At 31.0% G+C, this 16,495-nt stretch overlaps 3 protein-coding genes across 4 annotated transcripts; 1 reads left to right on the top strand and 2 right to left on the bottom strand.

Moving 5' to 3' along the window:
* The first annotated feature begins 150 nt into the window (after positions 1–150).
* On the top strand, positions 151–4,070 carry LOC138940515 (U-scoloptoxin(20)-Cw1a-like). The gene is made up of 3 exons (XM_070309501.1): positions 151–775; positions 1,426–1,527; positions 3,596–4,070. Exons 2-3 carry the CDS (start codon positions 1,494–1,496, stop codon positions 3,793–3,795), a joined length of 234 nt encoding a protein of 77 aa, XP_070165602.1. The 5' UTR covers positions 151–775; positions 1,426–1,493; the 3' UTR covers positions 3,796–4,070.
* Positions 4,071–4,258: 188 nt separating this feature from the next.
* Positions 4,259–6,603, bottom strand: LOC138940514 (uncharacterized). Its single transcript, XM_070309500.1, has 5 exons — positions 6,433–6,603; positions 5,769–6,198; positions 5,521–5,688; positions 5,255–5,442; positions 4,259–4,541 (listed from the first exon to the last, which is right to left on the bottom strand). The coding sequence occupies exons 1-5, from the start codon at positions 6,515–6,517 to the stop codon at positions 4,405–4,407; spliced, it is 1,008 nt and encodes a 335-aa protein (XP_070165601.1). The 5' UTR covers positions 6,518–6,603; the 3' UTR covers positions 4,259–4,404.
* A 747-nt stretch (positions 6,604–7,350) lies between these two features.
* Wapl (wings apart-like) lies at positions 7,351–15,439 on the bottom strand. 2 transcript variants are annotated; one of them, XM_070309771.1, is made up of 12 exons: positions 15,184–15,439; positions 14,415–15,094; positions 11,713–13,502; positions 11,151–11,399; positions 10,442–10,690; positions 10,095–10,319; positions 9,790–10,012; positions 9,422–9,637; positions 9,155–9,334; positions 8,560–8,648; positions 8,295–8,396; positions 7,352–8,202 (listed from the first exon to the last, which is right to left on the bottom strand). In XM_070309771.1, exons 2-12 carry the CDS (start codon positions 14,596–14,598, stop codon positions 8,050–8,052), a joined length of 3,660 nt encoding a protein of 1,219 aa, XP_070165872.1. In that variant the 5' UTR covers positions 14,599–15,094; positions 15,184–15,439; the 3' UTR covers positions 7,352–8,049. The 2 variants fall into 2 exon arrangements, with proteins under 2 accessions (XP_070165873.1, XP_070165872.1); XM_070309772.1 differs by lacking the exon at positions 15,184–15,439 and having other exon boundaries at positions 7,351–8,199; positions 14,415–15,135.
* Between the last annotated feature and the right edge of the window lie 1,056 nt (positions 15,440–16,495).

Genomic DNA, 16,495 nt, shown 5'->3' on the forward strand with positions numbered 1-16,495 from the left:
TAGAAAGAATGTTTAGCATCGGTGGCTCTGTATTAACACCACAAAGAGGGCATTTAAATGATGATACTATGGAGCAACAAATTTTATTAAAAATTAATAAAGAATTTCGATAAAATTTAATCATTTATTTTGTAATAAATCTTGAATGAAATCTTGCTTACAATTTTTTAAAAGTTTTTCTTATGCCAAATAATTTATTAGTTTGTATTGTAAAAAAGTAACGGAAATTGTAACGACTCGTTACTTTTTAGTAACTGTAACGGTAACGAGTTACTTTTTAAAATTAATAACGAGTAACGGTAACGAGTTACTTTTTAGAAAAAATAACGGTAACGGTAACGAGTTACTTTTATAAAGTAACTTTCCCAACCCTGAACATAAGACTATAAAGTAAACTCAGCAATTAATTCTAGAAAATAGGTATTTAATGCAAATTTATTTTAGAGTCCAAGAATATTTGCCGTAAAAAAATGCAATAAAAGCGTTTATATGTATATCTTAAATGGATCATATATTAAAAATCTATTTTTCTAGATATACATTTTCTATACGCGTTATTCGCCAAATGGTTTGGACTGTCCAATGATTTTAAATGATTAGCATTCGCGATTTGATTTCGACATCTTTAGTATAGCAAATATTGCTATATTGAAGCGACAAAGCGGTTGCGTGTATTGAGAGTGGGGATGAAAGAGAGATAATCTTGGATGGTAGGGATGATATCTAGAAGTAGCGGTATCCCTCAAGATTATCATTTGCTTCTCGGCACTCGCCTGTAAGTAACCATTTACGATAAATTTCGCTCTTCTTTCTAACATGTCTTAATCATTTATATAAATTTGTAATATTATATTGAATGATATCTTATTTGTTTCAAAATACTCTAACTTTGTATATAATTATATATACGTCAAAATTATTTTGAATTTTTCCATGTACATGATTTCTATTTTGATACTGGTATCTTCAGTTATCTTAGTCATATGTAAATTGGGAATTTATATTAAAAACTTAAAACTCTTATCATTATATAGCAAACCATTCTACGTGTATGTATATTTTTTATTTTAATATAATATAGATTTACTTAAATATACGTTTTTTAATGCGATGATAAAAAAAAATAGAATAATCGCATTTTGATAACATCATTAATAAGGATGTATTTATTAACAGTGCTAATGTTTCAATTAAACATCGAAATATCGCGATTAGAAGAGAAAATTGTGAGGTATATACTTTAAAATCATAGAATGTATACATTTGTACATTGAACTTACAATTAGAGCAACAGATTATAATCCAAGATACATGCTTTATCTCATCAAAATTTTACTAACAGTTTTAGTGGAGTCGTAAAGTTATCAAAATTCTTTTTGCGTGCTAATATTTTTGTCACTAATAGATTTCATTATTTGCAAATAGCGTTCATCTTCAAAATTACCAAGTTTCCAAAATCTTCAACCGTCGTACTCTTGTAATACTTCATAAAAATGAATCATTCCTGGGTGCTGCTTTTTCTCGCAGGTAAGAGAATTATTTTTATTATGTTAATATATATTATATCTCTTGATCTTAAATATTATATTAGATTAGATTATTTAATATTCTTTTTTGCCGTCACTTTTCTATATTAAATCATTTATTATTATCCCTTTATTACTTTACTCAAATATTTCAAAATTTTGAAAAATATATTGCACAATTTTTTTTTTTTTTTTTTTTTTTTTAATACTTTTTTTTAGTCTTTTATAATTTTATTTATAAAAAGTTTTGATCTTTATAACAATAGTGTATTTTTATATGATGTGTTTCTTATATGCATTTTTTTTGCAAAAGCTGCAAATATTATATCATTTAAAACTTTTTTTTATTTTTTATATTGTTACAAATCGTTTATATTTTAAAAAGATGCTAAACAAGATTATGATAGTATTGATATCGTTTTAATGAATGTATTCTCTTTTGCAACGCTCAAAAGTAATATATTTCAAATCTTAAACAAAAATTATAAAACATATTTCTCTCTTTATTTCATATTTTATTTAATATTTTAAGTTTTTTTTTTATATTTTATTTTATATCTTACATAAAATTTGAAAAAAAAAATACTTTTTGTAATGATGTGTAATATTGTATATTTTTAAAAAATAATTTTTTTACCATTTACACTGTTTTTAATACATCATATATAATATTGCACACGATACTGCAACATTTGTAGTAAGATACTTTGTACTAATTACAAATCGCTGACATTTCAAAGGAATGCTAAATGAGGTTGATAATCACTATACATATATCTATAGACTCTTTCATGTTTACGGGATAATCCGATCAACTGTGTCCCATCAGCGAGACAATTAAGACAAAGTGGTATCGCATCGAATTTTGCGTTGATCTTCTTTATTAAGGACAGTAGATTATTACAGTTTATGCTAAAATAAATAATGTGCAGATATATTAAACTGAGATACAAAATAATGTTAAAATGACACATTTTTTATACATACAATCGTTATTAGATACAATTACATTTTTAAAAATGAGATAATTAAACAATAAAAAAAATAAGTAATACAATATAACATTTTTTGATAATAGCAATTTTAATTATTTTTTAATTTACTCTAATCTTTTTTTCAATCGTATAGAATAGAATCGTATCTCATTTTTGTGTAACTTCTAATAAAATAATGTATATAAAATAATTTGTTTTATCTATTTGTTTATATTAATTTATGTTTTTACTGATTCAAAAATATAAATATGTACACCATACAATTTTTAAATGTATTAATAAAAATTTGTTAATGAAATAAAATTTTTATTAACAAAAACATTAAAAAAAGATTAATGATAATAAGTAATAAAAAATTAATAATATTCTTTTGATATTATATAATTATGACTATTACTTTAAACAGGACACATATATTTATGATCAATATTTCTGTTATTTACGATACGGAGATGTTAGATTAGATAAAAGAGATCGTCTATTAAAGTTATCTGCTAATGACGATAATGACGGTCCAGAATGAAAACTGTGAAAGTTGAAGAAAGTTTCGTAAAGATATGCATTGATTTGCGTAATACGATCGAGGTAACTTGTGATTACTTGATTGACATTCATTACCGAACATCGATGGCTACGCTACCACATCCATAAATGCATCATGTTGTAGCATACTTATATTAAATTTTCTTTCGCGCTTTATTCCTTTTACTTTTTTTCATCCGCTCCCGCGACATTCGATAAAAATAATTTTTTTAATTTTGCACTAATTATCTTTATTACATCTTTTACATTTCTTTTTTTTTACATATTTTGTTATTACTCGACGCTCTTTTGATAAGATTATTTTATTAATTTGAAAATATACATTACAAATAATTTAAAAGAAATTTTATATGAAAAAATTTGTGTGCGCTGTAACTTTTTAAAGATATATATATCAGTTTTGACTTATCACATTAATACACATTATAACATTAATTATCTAGTATAGAAAAAAATGTATATGTATAGAAGAGAAGAATTTATATACTCGTAATTTTTTGTATTCTCTAATAATTTCATCTACTCTTGCAGTATGCGCACTATGGACCTTTGGCGAGACCGTCACTTGCGATCAGTGCGGGCGAGAATGTGCCGATATCTGCGGCACCCGGCAGTTTCGCGCCTGCTGCTTCAACAATATGCGGAAGAGACATTCTGAGTTCTTCGGTCTGAAGTTTTGGATGAGACCACGAAGATACGCGATTCACCTGTACCCGGCCTACGACGTTTAATCATTGCAGCATATATCTTATATATAAACACGGAAATATCGAAATATCCTCGACAGAAATTAGTTGCTGTGTGCTTTAATGTTATCTTCGCATCGTTTAATTAGAATTGTATAATGTCATTTTTGTTTCTCCCCCTTCGGCTCTTTTCTTTCTCCCCATAAGATAATTCGCTTGTCGATGCTCTCAATCGCAATTAAAAATATTGCAGCAGATATACGGATATAATTCTTTATATAATACAAGTATCTTTCGTCCGATTTTATATATATATCATTATGCAGGAAGAAATCTTATCACTTTCGATTAATCTAACATTATTTCAAGAAACGTGTGGGATGATAATATATATCCACGCAACATATAAAGACATGTTTATTAAAAATACAATCTCTTAACTGTTTACATTTATAGGATTATTTTTTTGACTAAATATATATATCACATATGATACACATATCTATTTTATCACAGATTAATTTATATACATCACATTTTAATGAGTATAACAGTCTTATATATAAAAAATGTACTTAAACTGAATCAATCTTGATTTATTTGATTTGGTTTTCAGTTTTGATATCACTTATTGATTCTTTTTTTATTTTATTTTTATTTAATTCTTCGTTTTCTCATTGTTTTCTCTTCATTGTTAATGTTCACATGTTGACGCTTTCTTGATAGAGGAATTTCAGTATTAGGTAGTACTTTTAGAAGACTTTTCTCAAAAGTCCCTCGAGCTATTACTTCTGTAAAATAAAAAGTAATATGTATTATCATAAAATAAGATTTGTCTGTTATAGCAATTATATTTTCTCCGTTCGTTTATTTGTGATAATAATTATCAGTCTAGTCAAGAAATAGAAGAATTCGAAGCTGCAAAATAAAAGTTGCTTTAATAGAGAGCGACATTCCAAATAAAATACATTCGGCAACACTCTCTACATATGAAATAATATCAAATTGTACTCGTCAAACTTTAAATCTATAAAAGATTGCAGAGTGAAATGAAGTGTTTGGAATACAATGCTTAGGATTATTTTAGTGATTTCTAAACTACCAAAGCTTCAAAAAGCGATTATGATTCTTTTTACAAGAAATATTAGTTATTATTATTCGTATATGAGATAAATTACATAACATATTATATTATATATTTTATGTGATTTTAAAATATAATTTTTACTTATTTATTGTACTTATAAAATTGATGATAATAATGAAGGCAATGTAGTTATCCTTATCTGTCATAAATAAAAAAATTTTTTTTTTTAAATTGTAACTTTTTCCTTTGCTTAGACAAATACTTGACTCTGGATAAAAATTACTTTAACTCTATATTTTATTTTTATGTATATACTTTGTTAGATATATAAAATAGAAAGAAAAACAAAAAGAAATACAAAAGATACCTTACATATGATAAATTTAATATAATTCTATAATACACACGCACACATACCTCCAATATCATTTATATCATCGTCTGATTCTTCACTTGATACATTATGGGTTGAAGCATTTTCTTGCAATAGTTTTAGGAAATCAATTTTGAACTTGTTAGATGCATTGAAATTTATTTCATTTGCATTATCCGATTCTCTTGTCGTGAATTGATCAAATATTTTTTGCTCAGTTGTGTCATGCATGCTAAATTATAAGATTTTATTAATTTATTTTACAAAATATTGTATGTTTAATAAGAATATTAGATAATCACAAACATACCTCATATCTACATTTAACCAGTCTAATGAGAGCCATAATCTCAAATTGCATGGTAAGCTTTGATTCTTTGGAATCCAAGGTAGACCAACATGCTTAAAGTTCTTTGAACAAATATACAGCCTGTCGTACCAGTTACAACATTTCTTAAGTGTATGTCTTGAGCAAAACCTAAAATTAATAAATCCAAAATTAATATCATAATAAACAAAAATAACAATGAGTTCACAAGTTATTTACAAAAATCGTACCAAATTCTGCTCACAGTAGCATAAGCAATTAAAGCAATACCCCATGCATGACCCAAGTTTATTCGTGCTTTTAAGAAATGTGCAGCGTATTTTGCTGTATTTTCTATTTTACACATAAGCTTTGCAAAGCCTTGCGTTCTCACGAGTACATATTCCAGCATTTGTTTACTCGGTAATATGTGAATTCCATCTTCCATTTCTATAATAGTTCGCAAGTCTTTATATTCCTTCAGCAAAGACATATTATGATAATTAATCAATGCTTTATTCAATGCAACCATGCTTCTTAATCCTTTATCATTACGAAATTTGTTCTTCATTCGATATATTAAGCGACTTAAGGCTGCAGCTTCTCTATGAAGAATGTCCATTGAGCCTAGATCATTGATTGCCAAGTCAAGCACAAATTTACATACATCTATATTTACACCTAAAGATTAAAACAAACAAGTTATGTATTTATGTATTTCTATAATCATTAAAAAACGATTGAGATTGTATGCAGAAATATATAATTTAATATTGTTTCTAATTTTAACGTTATGTCCAAAACGATAAATTGCATATAATATATAGACAAAAATGTATATAGTTAAGATCATATAGATTTCCTAATATTTTTTTTACACATGTGCACGTGTTCATTAGAAATAGGTTACAATACCTGCTTCCTTCATAGATGATGATTTGATAGACCATGTTGCATACGGCGGATGCTCCAAATAAAGCATATTCCAATACGTATCCATTTTTAATAAAATTTTGTAATTATATATAAATATATATATATATATAAATACACGTATTCTCTAATTCTGTTCTGATCTAGCACGTGGTCGGCAGGACAGCAGCAACGAAAAAATTCTGAATTGATATTGGAGACCTCGCACAGTGACCGTACGAAGCTCCGGCTTCAGAGTTACCAATTTGAGAAATAATCTTGGTCTCTATGAAAAGGTGTATGTCTGTATACGTAAGGTTCCTGCACACAGAACGCATCACGCGTCGCGTAGCAAGAGGCTACGCGATAGCCAATCAATTTTTCGCTCTAATAGAAAAGTTATAAGTTGATTGGCTACCGCGTCGCCTCTTGGCACGTGTAACGCGTTGACGCGTCCTATGTGTAGGAGCCCGTACATCGATGCATTGCTCGTAGACGCATTGTAAACTGTAGAGTGTAGACTCTACACTGTAGAGAGAAAAGATAGAAAAGGATCACACTAATTTCACTATCCTTGTTTCTCTAGCCGCTAGAGAGTCTCTATCGTTTTACCGCCGATATACGGTTTGAAAATGCTTTCCGGCCTCTCGTAGCAAAAAGCAGCAAAATGCGACAAGACTAATGTGTTTAAAAAAAGCACTCTACAAATTCTTTGTATGCATTTTTCCAGCGATTTTAGTAGATAGAAATAATCCAAATAAATCCGAAATTAATATCATAATAAACAAAGAAAACAATGAGTTATTCACAAAAATCGTACCAAATCCTGCTCACAGTAGCATAAGCGATTAAAGCGATACTCCATGCATGACCCAAGTAAATAATCCAAAACTGCAGAGGTATAAGGTACAATTATAATTTATAAATTTACATTTACAAGGCTTATATCATATAATATAATTTTAATATTAAAATAAACTTATACATAATGCTATATTGAATTTCAGCAGATCATATTGTATCCTAATGCTGTCAATCACTTAACAGGTTTTAAAAAACACAATAGATATAATTTTAGTAGATTATACAATGTTTTTAAAGATGATATACAGAAGTTAAACTGTATAGGCTGGAGCAAGGAGCTTACAGCAAGAAGTTTATCGCATTATCCTTTTCGATGATCTATTAACTTTAAAGAAAAAGTGGCTTTTTATTATCTTGAATTATATTAATATATGATATCTTAAAGATACCACACATGCATAGACAATAAGTCTATGTAATTAATAACAATTGCGATAAGTGCCTTGCAATTATGATTACAAAAAAGATGTGTGTCCCTATATATAATTCACAAAGTTATATTATTTTATACTTAAAGCTTACAAATATACCTAAAATCCAATTTGTAAATAAAGAAATAAACCAAATCAATAATAATGAAACCTATAACAATAAATTACGTAAGTGAATAAATATATGTATCAAAATATATGAATATGAAACAAGTCCATCCACTTTGTAATAAAAAAAATTTCTTTTTTGTTGAACAAATACAACTTTGGCTCTTTGCATATGCCAGGTGAAAAAATGCTGTCAAGTGTTTATATAACATATCGATCAAGATGAAGTTAAGTCAAGCATCGTATTGGTATCTTCTAATGCTGACAATGGTAACTCATTCTTCTCTTCCTCTATTCTGGCATCTGACATTTTTAGGAACTTGATTACCTTTTCGGTAGCAGCAATTCCACAACTGCTTACTTCGTTCTGCTAAAATAAATGTACACAAAGTAAAAGATCAAATTACATTGTATTTTTTCAAATAAATATAGTGCAAAATATTTTCTACAAGACAATATTACCGATACCGTTATATTCATAAAGTTAAAGAACTTTTGAAGTACAGATACCATAGTTCCAAAATTCTTGTCTGGCAATCTATTTCGTACCAATGACTCATATTCCTAAGAACACAGAAGGAGGTTTTGTTAAAAAAGAAGAATATTGAAAATCTCGGAGTATTTTATTCTTTATACGTAGATATATTAGATAAAACATGTAAATTTTAGTAAAGTAACTAATTACATCTTCCATTATAATTTTCCATGTAATTACATTTAACTTTACCTTGTTATCCATTATTAAGTATCCAAGTAAAAGTACTACATATGAACCAATTAATGTATGCTCCATATGTCGTCCAGCTTTTTGTAATACTGTAAAAAATAAGCTTATGCAATCAATTACAATCAAAACTTATAAGTGCATATTGTTCTAATAATATACAATATATAGGTATTTATATTTATGTATTTTAAAATAAAATATAATATATATATGTATGTATCTTGTATATTCTCTTTTTCTTCAATAACAATTTGGAGGATTTTTGTCACGTCTTCTTTATTTTATATCGAATTAACTTTAGATAAAAATTATTATAACAATTCATAGAGTAAATGATATGCAAGTCATCTATAAATAAACTTATTTTTATACATAATATTTTTAAAAAATATACAAAATTAAAACAAAGAAATATGGAATAAATATAGTACATTTTTGACATTTTCCTTAATAAAAAAGAATCGATTATACTTGACTCATTCATTTTGGGACTGTATTATTATGTATATTATAAATATATGTATAAGAAACTGAGGAATATCAAAAACGCCATCAAATATGTATGCATGCGTGTGGAAATAAATACGATACAAACATTTAGTGACGGTCTCTTCAATAAATTCCTCCTGAGATTTAGTAGTGGTTGATACAGTTTCTGTTTGTTCAGAATCTTTCTTTCCATCTAGAATGGCATCAGTTTTCTGTTCCTCGGCACGTGCAAGTTCCTCTTGCTTATAAAATAAATCAATTAAGGATCCCACGCCGCTTTCCTCCACTGAAATTACGTGCATACAGAAAAAAAGAAATTAGAATCGCACGATTGACGTTATATTGAAAAACTCTATAAATTGGGAATACCTACAATCAAAAATATTTTCTGACGATGGAGGTGCTTTCGATTCAATGAATAGCTGTTTATTATCATCGCATTGCTCTACTAAATTTATCAATAATATTAACGCTAACATCATCATGTCGAACCGCTTTTCTTCCGGAAGTGATTCAGGCACACGTAATAAAAGAAACAGACTACAATCCAAAACGCCAACTTGTGCACCAACCGATTTGCTACCGAAAGCTGTATAAATATGATAAATATTATACTAATGCATTTTATATACAGATTAATTTTAAAAATTTAATTAATTGAAGAATGAGTGGATAAATATATAATTGATGCAGTTTAATCTGCTTGCACTAATAATATAAAAAAGTATAAAAAAATCATACATCCTCTATTAAACCGATGAGTAAGATTGATGAGAACTTTAATAATCGCAAAGAGGCATTCTCTAACAACAGCACCAATAGAACTTTTATCACTTGAATCTGTTGTCGGATAAATAGGAATCTCTTGTCCACATAAGTGATATAAACTTGCTAATGTGCTTACTAATACTCCTTCCTCGTACTTTAATAAATACACCTGATTCTCTTCATTCATATGTGTTACCTAAAGAAAATATTGTAATATTTAGTTATTTGTCACAATATGAAATATATGAAAGAAAAACAAAATAAAAAATATTACTTACATTTTCTAATACACGTAAACATCTGTCAACTTTACGTAATTTATCTAATAAAGGATTTGTCCAACCAGATGTTAAGACATTCTGGCTGTTAATATGGCGATGGCATTCTCGAATTGTCTTTACAATATGTTCCAATCCGCCTAATTCTCGTAATTCTTCTTTAAACCATTCTCCAGCACGCTTTGATGTAAGACTTAAAAGTGTCTCCATAGCAAGCTGACCAACCTGTTAAATATAATACATTATAAAGGGAAGTATAATTATATAATATTCAGGGAAGTAAGAGTAAAGATATGAAAGTAATAATTTATAAAAATAAATATAGTGGGAAGAAATTGTTCTCTTACAGTGATATTATCTAGATTTAAATGCTTAGCATGTCCTTGAGCTTGTATATCAGCGCATAACTGACGCACTTTCTCTTTATTTTTTAATAATTCAGTATGACTGAGACCACAGTCATCAAGAGCATCCTTATGACTGGCATCAGATTCTAATAGACTTAACATTAATTCCAAACAATCGCGATCTAGATCCATAGCTAGACGATCTTGGCTTAAAACAAACATTACTGTTGCTGTGCATAAACCAAGACTCTGTAACAAGATAACAATATCCATTTATAATTAATATTAAAAAGTCAAATTATATATATAATAAAAGCTTTTTTTTGTAATGCGATATGCTAATAAGTAAACGTCAACGGTTTTTGCCTACCTCTAATTTGTTTATACATTATATATTACACTATAAAAAGCTTATAAGAAGGAAAATTTAAAAGAGAAATATGATTGTATTTTCACTTGTTTTCTCATTCTTTTTCTAATTATATGACAAATTCATTAAATTATAAATATTAAAGACATTGCCCTTTTTTCTTCCTTAAACCAGGTACCAAAATATAAAACTGTTTATATTATTTTTATCTTTCCCCTTTATACATTTCTTGTTTATATATTAGTATTTCAAGACTATTTCTCTCTTTGAAATGATTGATGCCCATCCCCCTATGATATATAGAAATATGAGATTTTATTATATGGTAAACATCAATACCTGATCCTTAGTTGCATCATGAAGAGCTTTAAAAAACTTGGCAACAGTTCCATGAGCGCGCACATGCATGCGAAATGCAGGAGCCATACATTTACTTGCTAATCGTATGGCTGAAAGGCAACGAGTAGCATTCGGATTATTTTCTCTCAAAGTATCCAAAATGTATTCCACATCATCATTAAATTCTTGGAATTCTCCACTTTCTTGTATTTGATGAGCTTTCTTTACATTCTTTACTACGGTATAGAACTGCAAAATAGTTAATATTTAAATATATATCTGTTGACTTAAATTAATTGTATGAATAAGTTATTCCTTTTTATATTTAATTTTATATGGTATGTGTAACTTTGATCTTTTATTTTATATATTATATATAAAGAGATGGAATATATAATTAGTATTATATTTATGATAAAAAGTAAACTGATAGAAAGCTATCAATTATCAATCTCATTATATAATCTCAGTATCTATAAATAATGCATATTTTTAAGGAAAGAAGCAATATTCAAAAATGTAATAATTGTATATATATTGCGCATATATATAATGTACCCACTCCTTTAACTTTTTTACCGCAGCGAATACTTGTGATTGCATCGGCCTCATCCTCGAAATCTGCGTCGGCCGCGGGATAAGTCACGACTCTCGTTAATTGCGAAGGATCAAACTCTTCCTCGTACGCCACAGTCAGTTCAACGTTGCTGGAGCCGGACGTGATAGTTGGCGTGTTGTTACCAGTGGTAGGCGTATCCGCAGCAGTCGATTCCTTGTCGCTGTCGCACCATTTGTGCTTATACAACGCTCGTCTCTTATTTCCGTCCGTCGCGCCTGTCGAACGACTTTTGAAGATACTGCCTTTCTTAACAGCAGGCTTGATTGACGCGGAAACCGTCGTCGACGGTGGATCGGAGACTTGCGATTCAGAGACCGTACTCGTCACATGTAATGCTATCTCATTCTCGGTATTTCCACTAGCACCTTCACTATCGTCACTGCCCGAGAACCAATCTTGATCTACCAAAGTCTTGGCGGCTGTGGTGGCAGCGACGGTAGTCTCGATAGTTACGATGTTGTTCGTTCCAATTTGAGTCGATGGTTCCGGTTCAGGTGATTCGGGATCGAGTTCTGCCTCCGGTTCGGGTTGTTGCGCTATCACAACGGGTTCAGGCCGCACAACAGGTACCACAATTTCATTGGTCAGGATATCAATGGAGCAATGTTGAACTTGGCTCTCAACATTTTCCAATGTTTCCACAATTATATTTTCCGCATTATCATTGGGAATTACTGGTGATAGCGATGGTGACGGTAATGATGGTGGAGGCGGTAACAATGACGATGATGGAGGTGGCAACGGCGGTGATGGTGCTGATGCTGGTTTCGTATCGGAGTCGCTCGAGAGTATATCGATTAGCTCCTGAGTCGTGGTTGGTAGCGGTTGATCGCGTCCGATCAACGGTTCAATCACTGGTTTGGAGGAATATGTTGAGCTGCAGTCAGTCTTAACGATATCGTAATGAGATATTAGTGTGTTATTGGAATCTGTCACGGATTTTCTCAGTGTTAGAGAGAGACCGGAACCATGCGAATTGGGAGTTATCGGTGTCGTCGACGGCGCCACGGCGGAACTCGTCGCCGTTAAGTCCAAATGCAGATTCTTCGTGCGACTACGAGTGGTCCTCCTCATATCCGAGTTCTCTAAGGGAATCGACACAGTCGAGACGATAGGTTGATGCGTACGCAAAGGTCTATGATCAGATTTGAGCGGCGCCTCCGTATTGAGGGTCTTACGTTCGATGTCCACTTTAGACGGACTAGTGACGGGAGTGGAAATCCTGTAGGTGTCGGGCTCCAGTTCCTGAGTATCCTGATGCACGTCTCCGCAAACCAATCGTGCTGTACCTTTGCATATTCTTAACACAATTGGAGGTTTGCTCTCCTCTCGATTAGGGATATCATGAGTACTGGTACTATCTAAACTTTCTACTACTTTCTTAATTGGAGCATGTGATACTTTCGTTATAGCCTGCTGCTGCTGCTGCTGCTGTTGCTGCTTCTGCGTTGGCTGCTGCGCAGGTTGCTTCGGGATACGAGCTCTACCGTATTGCGAATCAGGTACTTGTCTGTAAATTGCTACATCCTGGCGAGATTCCTCCACCACAGGCGGGGCATTTCTGCTTTTGAAGAACTTTTTCGGCTTTACAACCGCCGGAGAAGCGTCCGATTTGTTATCCGGATCGGTCTCAAAAGAAAACGGATCTTTTCCAGAATTTACGCGATTCTGATTTCCATAATCGAGTTTCATTCTCTTCGCGCCAAATGTATTATGTATATCATCTCGTCTCCCTGAAAATTTGAAATATTTTGCAATACTTGTAAATTCGATAATTTTATATAAGAACTATTTATTATTTGTTTTCCTATTGTCAAAATTGATAGTCTGTTAAGCGTATTACAATATCTTATAAAAATACATTTTTAATATATCCTGAAAACTTTCTTCCAAAAATAATTAATGTTGTATGTAGATAAAATTATTTATAATTAATAATAATTTATAAGATATATAAAAATCACGTATATTTATTTACACGTATTCTATTAACAACAAAATAGAATACATCCGTATATAAATGTTGCATTGTACAAGATACAATAATTTTATAATTTATTATTGTACTTTTAATATTCATCGTATCGAAAACTTTTATCAATTGTTAGAATTTTCAGATTCTCCACATTGCAATTATATAATGTCATATTGAATATTCTTCAATATTGAAACATAAAATAATATCACATTAATGTAAGATCAACTAATTATCGGTCTAAAATTCAGTTTAAAAATATGTAAATTTATTATTAAAATTATCATTTAATAATAAAGATTGACGATTGATTATAGATATGTAAAAAAAAATGTATATTGCCAGATTCATTACATTTATATTATTATCAGAATTATGCTCAGATTAGCAGTTTAATACTCTTGTTATGAAATATAGAAGAACTTTATACGAAATTGCGTATTTCTGTAGCTAAAATTTTTGAACTTTTCTTTCGCGCAATCGTAGAAATAACTTCGGATATAAAGAACAATAATGTTTCAGGGGGTATAAAATTTAACAATTATAAATTTTTTACATAAAAGATAAAAATCTCGCTATATTTATCAAGCTGAAGTATATTTTTGCATGATATTGACACAGCGAGTTGTTATATCAGATCTAACGTAAACATACTGGAATAAATGCGTACCATTGATATTCGTACTCCTGATAGACGTGAAGGATGTTACACCCCATTTGCCAACAGTGCCCGCTGACTTTGCAGCGGATGGCCGATTGCTGTTCTCGCGAAAGAGCTTATCAAATTGAATACTGCCGGCCGTTACACTGCTGACCTTACGACTGTAGGACTTGGTGTAACTGCGGGACGTCATTGTGCGCTTGTCACGGGGATCTTTATCGGCATCTCAGGGGACACGGATGCAATCTATCCTCATGCTCGAGTCCGGCGTGACGCGGGCATCGAGCGCACCCTCGACGAGGGTGTCGCGACGAGATCGACCCACGACGGGGTTCTCCCCGTCCGTCGATCCGCGGATTTCCGGAGCGTGGCGGCGATCGACGTTTCTATCGGACAGCGACACTTGCTCGTGGTACAACAACGTGAGAAACAAACGCCATGTTTCTCTCGCGGCTACCACATCGACACACGGACGGCCCTCTCCTTCTCGAAGCAACAAATTCGATTAACAATCCGAGTCGATCTTGGTCGGTCGGTCGGTCCGATCGGTCTCGGAGCTGATCGCTCGCTGTTTTTCCTCCGCACTTACTGCTATTCCGCTGCTGTTTTTTCGCGCTTTTTCGCCGTTCTTACTACCATCAATTTCTGAGACTGGGCATTATTAATCATCAACATAGATCTCGAGCCATCTGCCGATGTTTTTCGTTTCGGGATTTAGACACATGTATATGCATATATATATATATATATGTATGAAAAAAAGAATAGCGTTACTCACACATGCATATAATAAGTAGAATTATGATACTTGTCGCCTTCGCCAATAGATAGAGCTAAACGTAGCCTCGTCTACTTTGTAAAAATTACGATGACATGTATAAACAACACCGCGACATAAATAAGGTCGATGGGAACATCGGGAAAATATCAATAAAATGCCGCATCAATGAGACAGTTTTCATCTAGTCTTCTTTAATTTTTCTTCTGAAAAGAGAACGGTGCGCAAATTGTTACCCCAACCCTTGTCAAAATCGTACGTAATAAACAAGTAATCTTTTCTAACGCGAAAAGGAAAGATTCGATTGGATAAAATTCGTAGCAGAATTTGGGCGCGTTCCATTTAACGACCGCAACGCTCACGGTATCATTTCATCCTTGTTGTTCACCGAAAGTTAAACAAGGATAGATGATGCTTGCGAGCATTGGTCGTTAAGTGGAAAGCGCCCGAAGTCTCTCACATGATGAGTTTGACAGATGTATCGATTGGCTATCGGATAGGGAATTTCTAGGATTCTTTCGCAGCCAATCAGTGCGTGCGATAGAGCTTGTAAGAGAACAAATAAAATTTTATATAGAGGCATATGGTTCACTCGCAATTGCGTGATCAATGGCCACGAGGCAGTTCAATTTTATTTTGCGAAGCAATTTTGTTACATTTTCAATATACTCACAGTCGAAGATATAGTGAGGCTAAAATGGAATGCGTTACCCACTGAGAACATTCATGGACTTTGGCTACGTAGTTCAAAGTTCACGTTTCACGTTTTATGTCCACAGAGGGCGTATCGTTTTTAGTTTAGATTGCCTAAAATCGGATCGCGATGTCTGGCTTTTCTTTGCTTAGATACAAAAAATAAATAAATAAATAAAAAATCTTTGCTCTTTTTGTTCTGATTAATCAATTAAATGCTACTCTACTCCACGGGTAAGATTTTCGAACGCGGTCTAACTTGAGGAGGTTTGTCTTTTAATAAAAATTTATGAAACGATATTAAATATAATTAAATGAAATAATTAAATTCAATATCAATTATTTACGTGACGATCACTTATCTAATTTTCTATGTAAGAAAAAATTCAAAAATTATAACAGATAAATTTAAAAATAGTCTAGAGATTTAGAAATATATATATTTAAGAACCGAATTTTTGTTTGTAATTATTAAGGAAGTTTGGATATGTATGTATATATATATATATATTTCTAAATCTCTAGACTATTTTTAAATTTATCTGTCATAATTTTTGAATTTTTTCTTACATAGAAAATTAATTAGTGCCAAAAAAAAAACAAATAATTGTTTAAAAAA

Source organism: Polyergus mexicanus, unplaced genomic scaffold (assembly GCF_030449975.1).
Source record: "Polyergus mexicanus isolate NDT 795.1 unplaced genomic scaffold, iyPolMexi1.0 SCAF_17, whole genome shotgun sequence".
Taxonomy (NCBI): domain Eukaryota; kingdom Metazoa; phylum Arthropoda; class Insecta; order Hymenoptera; family Formicidae; genus Polyergus; species Polyergus mexicanus.

Excerpts from the sequence above, each read along its gene's own strand:
- LOC138940515 (XM_070309501.1), top strand. The coding sequence starts at position 1,494 with ATGAATCATTCCTGGGTGCTGCTTTTTCTCGCAG. Across the intron at positions 1,528-3,595 it reads GGTGCTGCTTTTTCTCGCAG|TATGCGCACTATGGACCTTT; the intron begins GTAAGAGAATTA and ends CTACTCTTGCAG.
- LOC138940514 (XM_070309500.1), bottom strand. The coding sequence starts at position 6,517 with ATGGATACGTATTGGAATATGCTTTATTTGGAGCATCCGCCGTATGCA. Across the intron at positions 5,443-5,520 it reads TGGTTAAATGTAGATATGAG|CATGCATGACACAACTGAGC; the intron begins GTATGTTTGTGA and ends CTTATAATTTAG. Across the intron at positions 4,542-5,254 it reads TGATATAAATGATATTGGAG|AAGTAATAGCTCGAGGGACT; the intron begins GTATGTGTGCGT and ends TTTATTTTACAG.
- Wapl (XM_070309771.1), bottom strand. The coding sequence starts at position 14,598 with ATGACGTCCCGCAGTTACACCAAGTCCTACAGTCGTAAGGTCAGCAGT. Across the intron at positions 10,320-10,441 it reads TAAATCTAGATAATATCACT|GTTGGTCAGCTTGCTATGGA; the intron begins GTAAGAGAACAA and ends TATATTTAACAG. Across the intron at positions 8,203-8,294 it reads TTATGAATATAACGGTATCG|CAGAACGAAGTAAGCAGTTG; the intron begins GTAATATTGTCT and ends CATTTATTTTAG.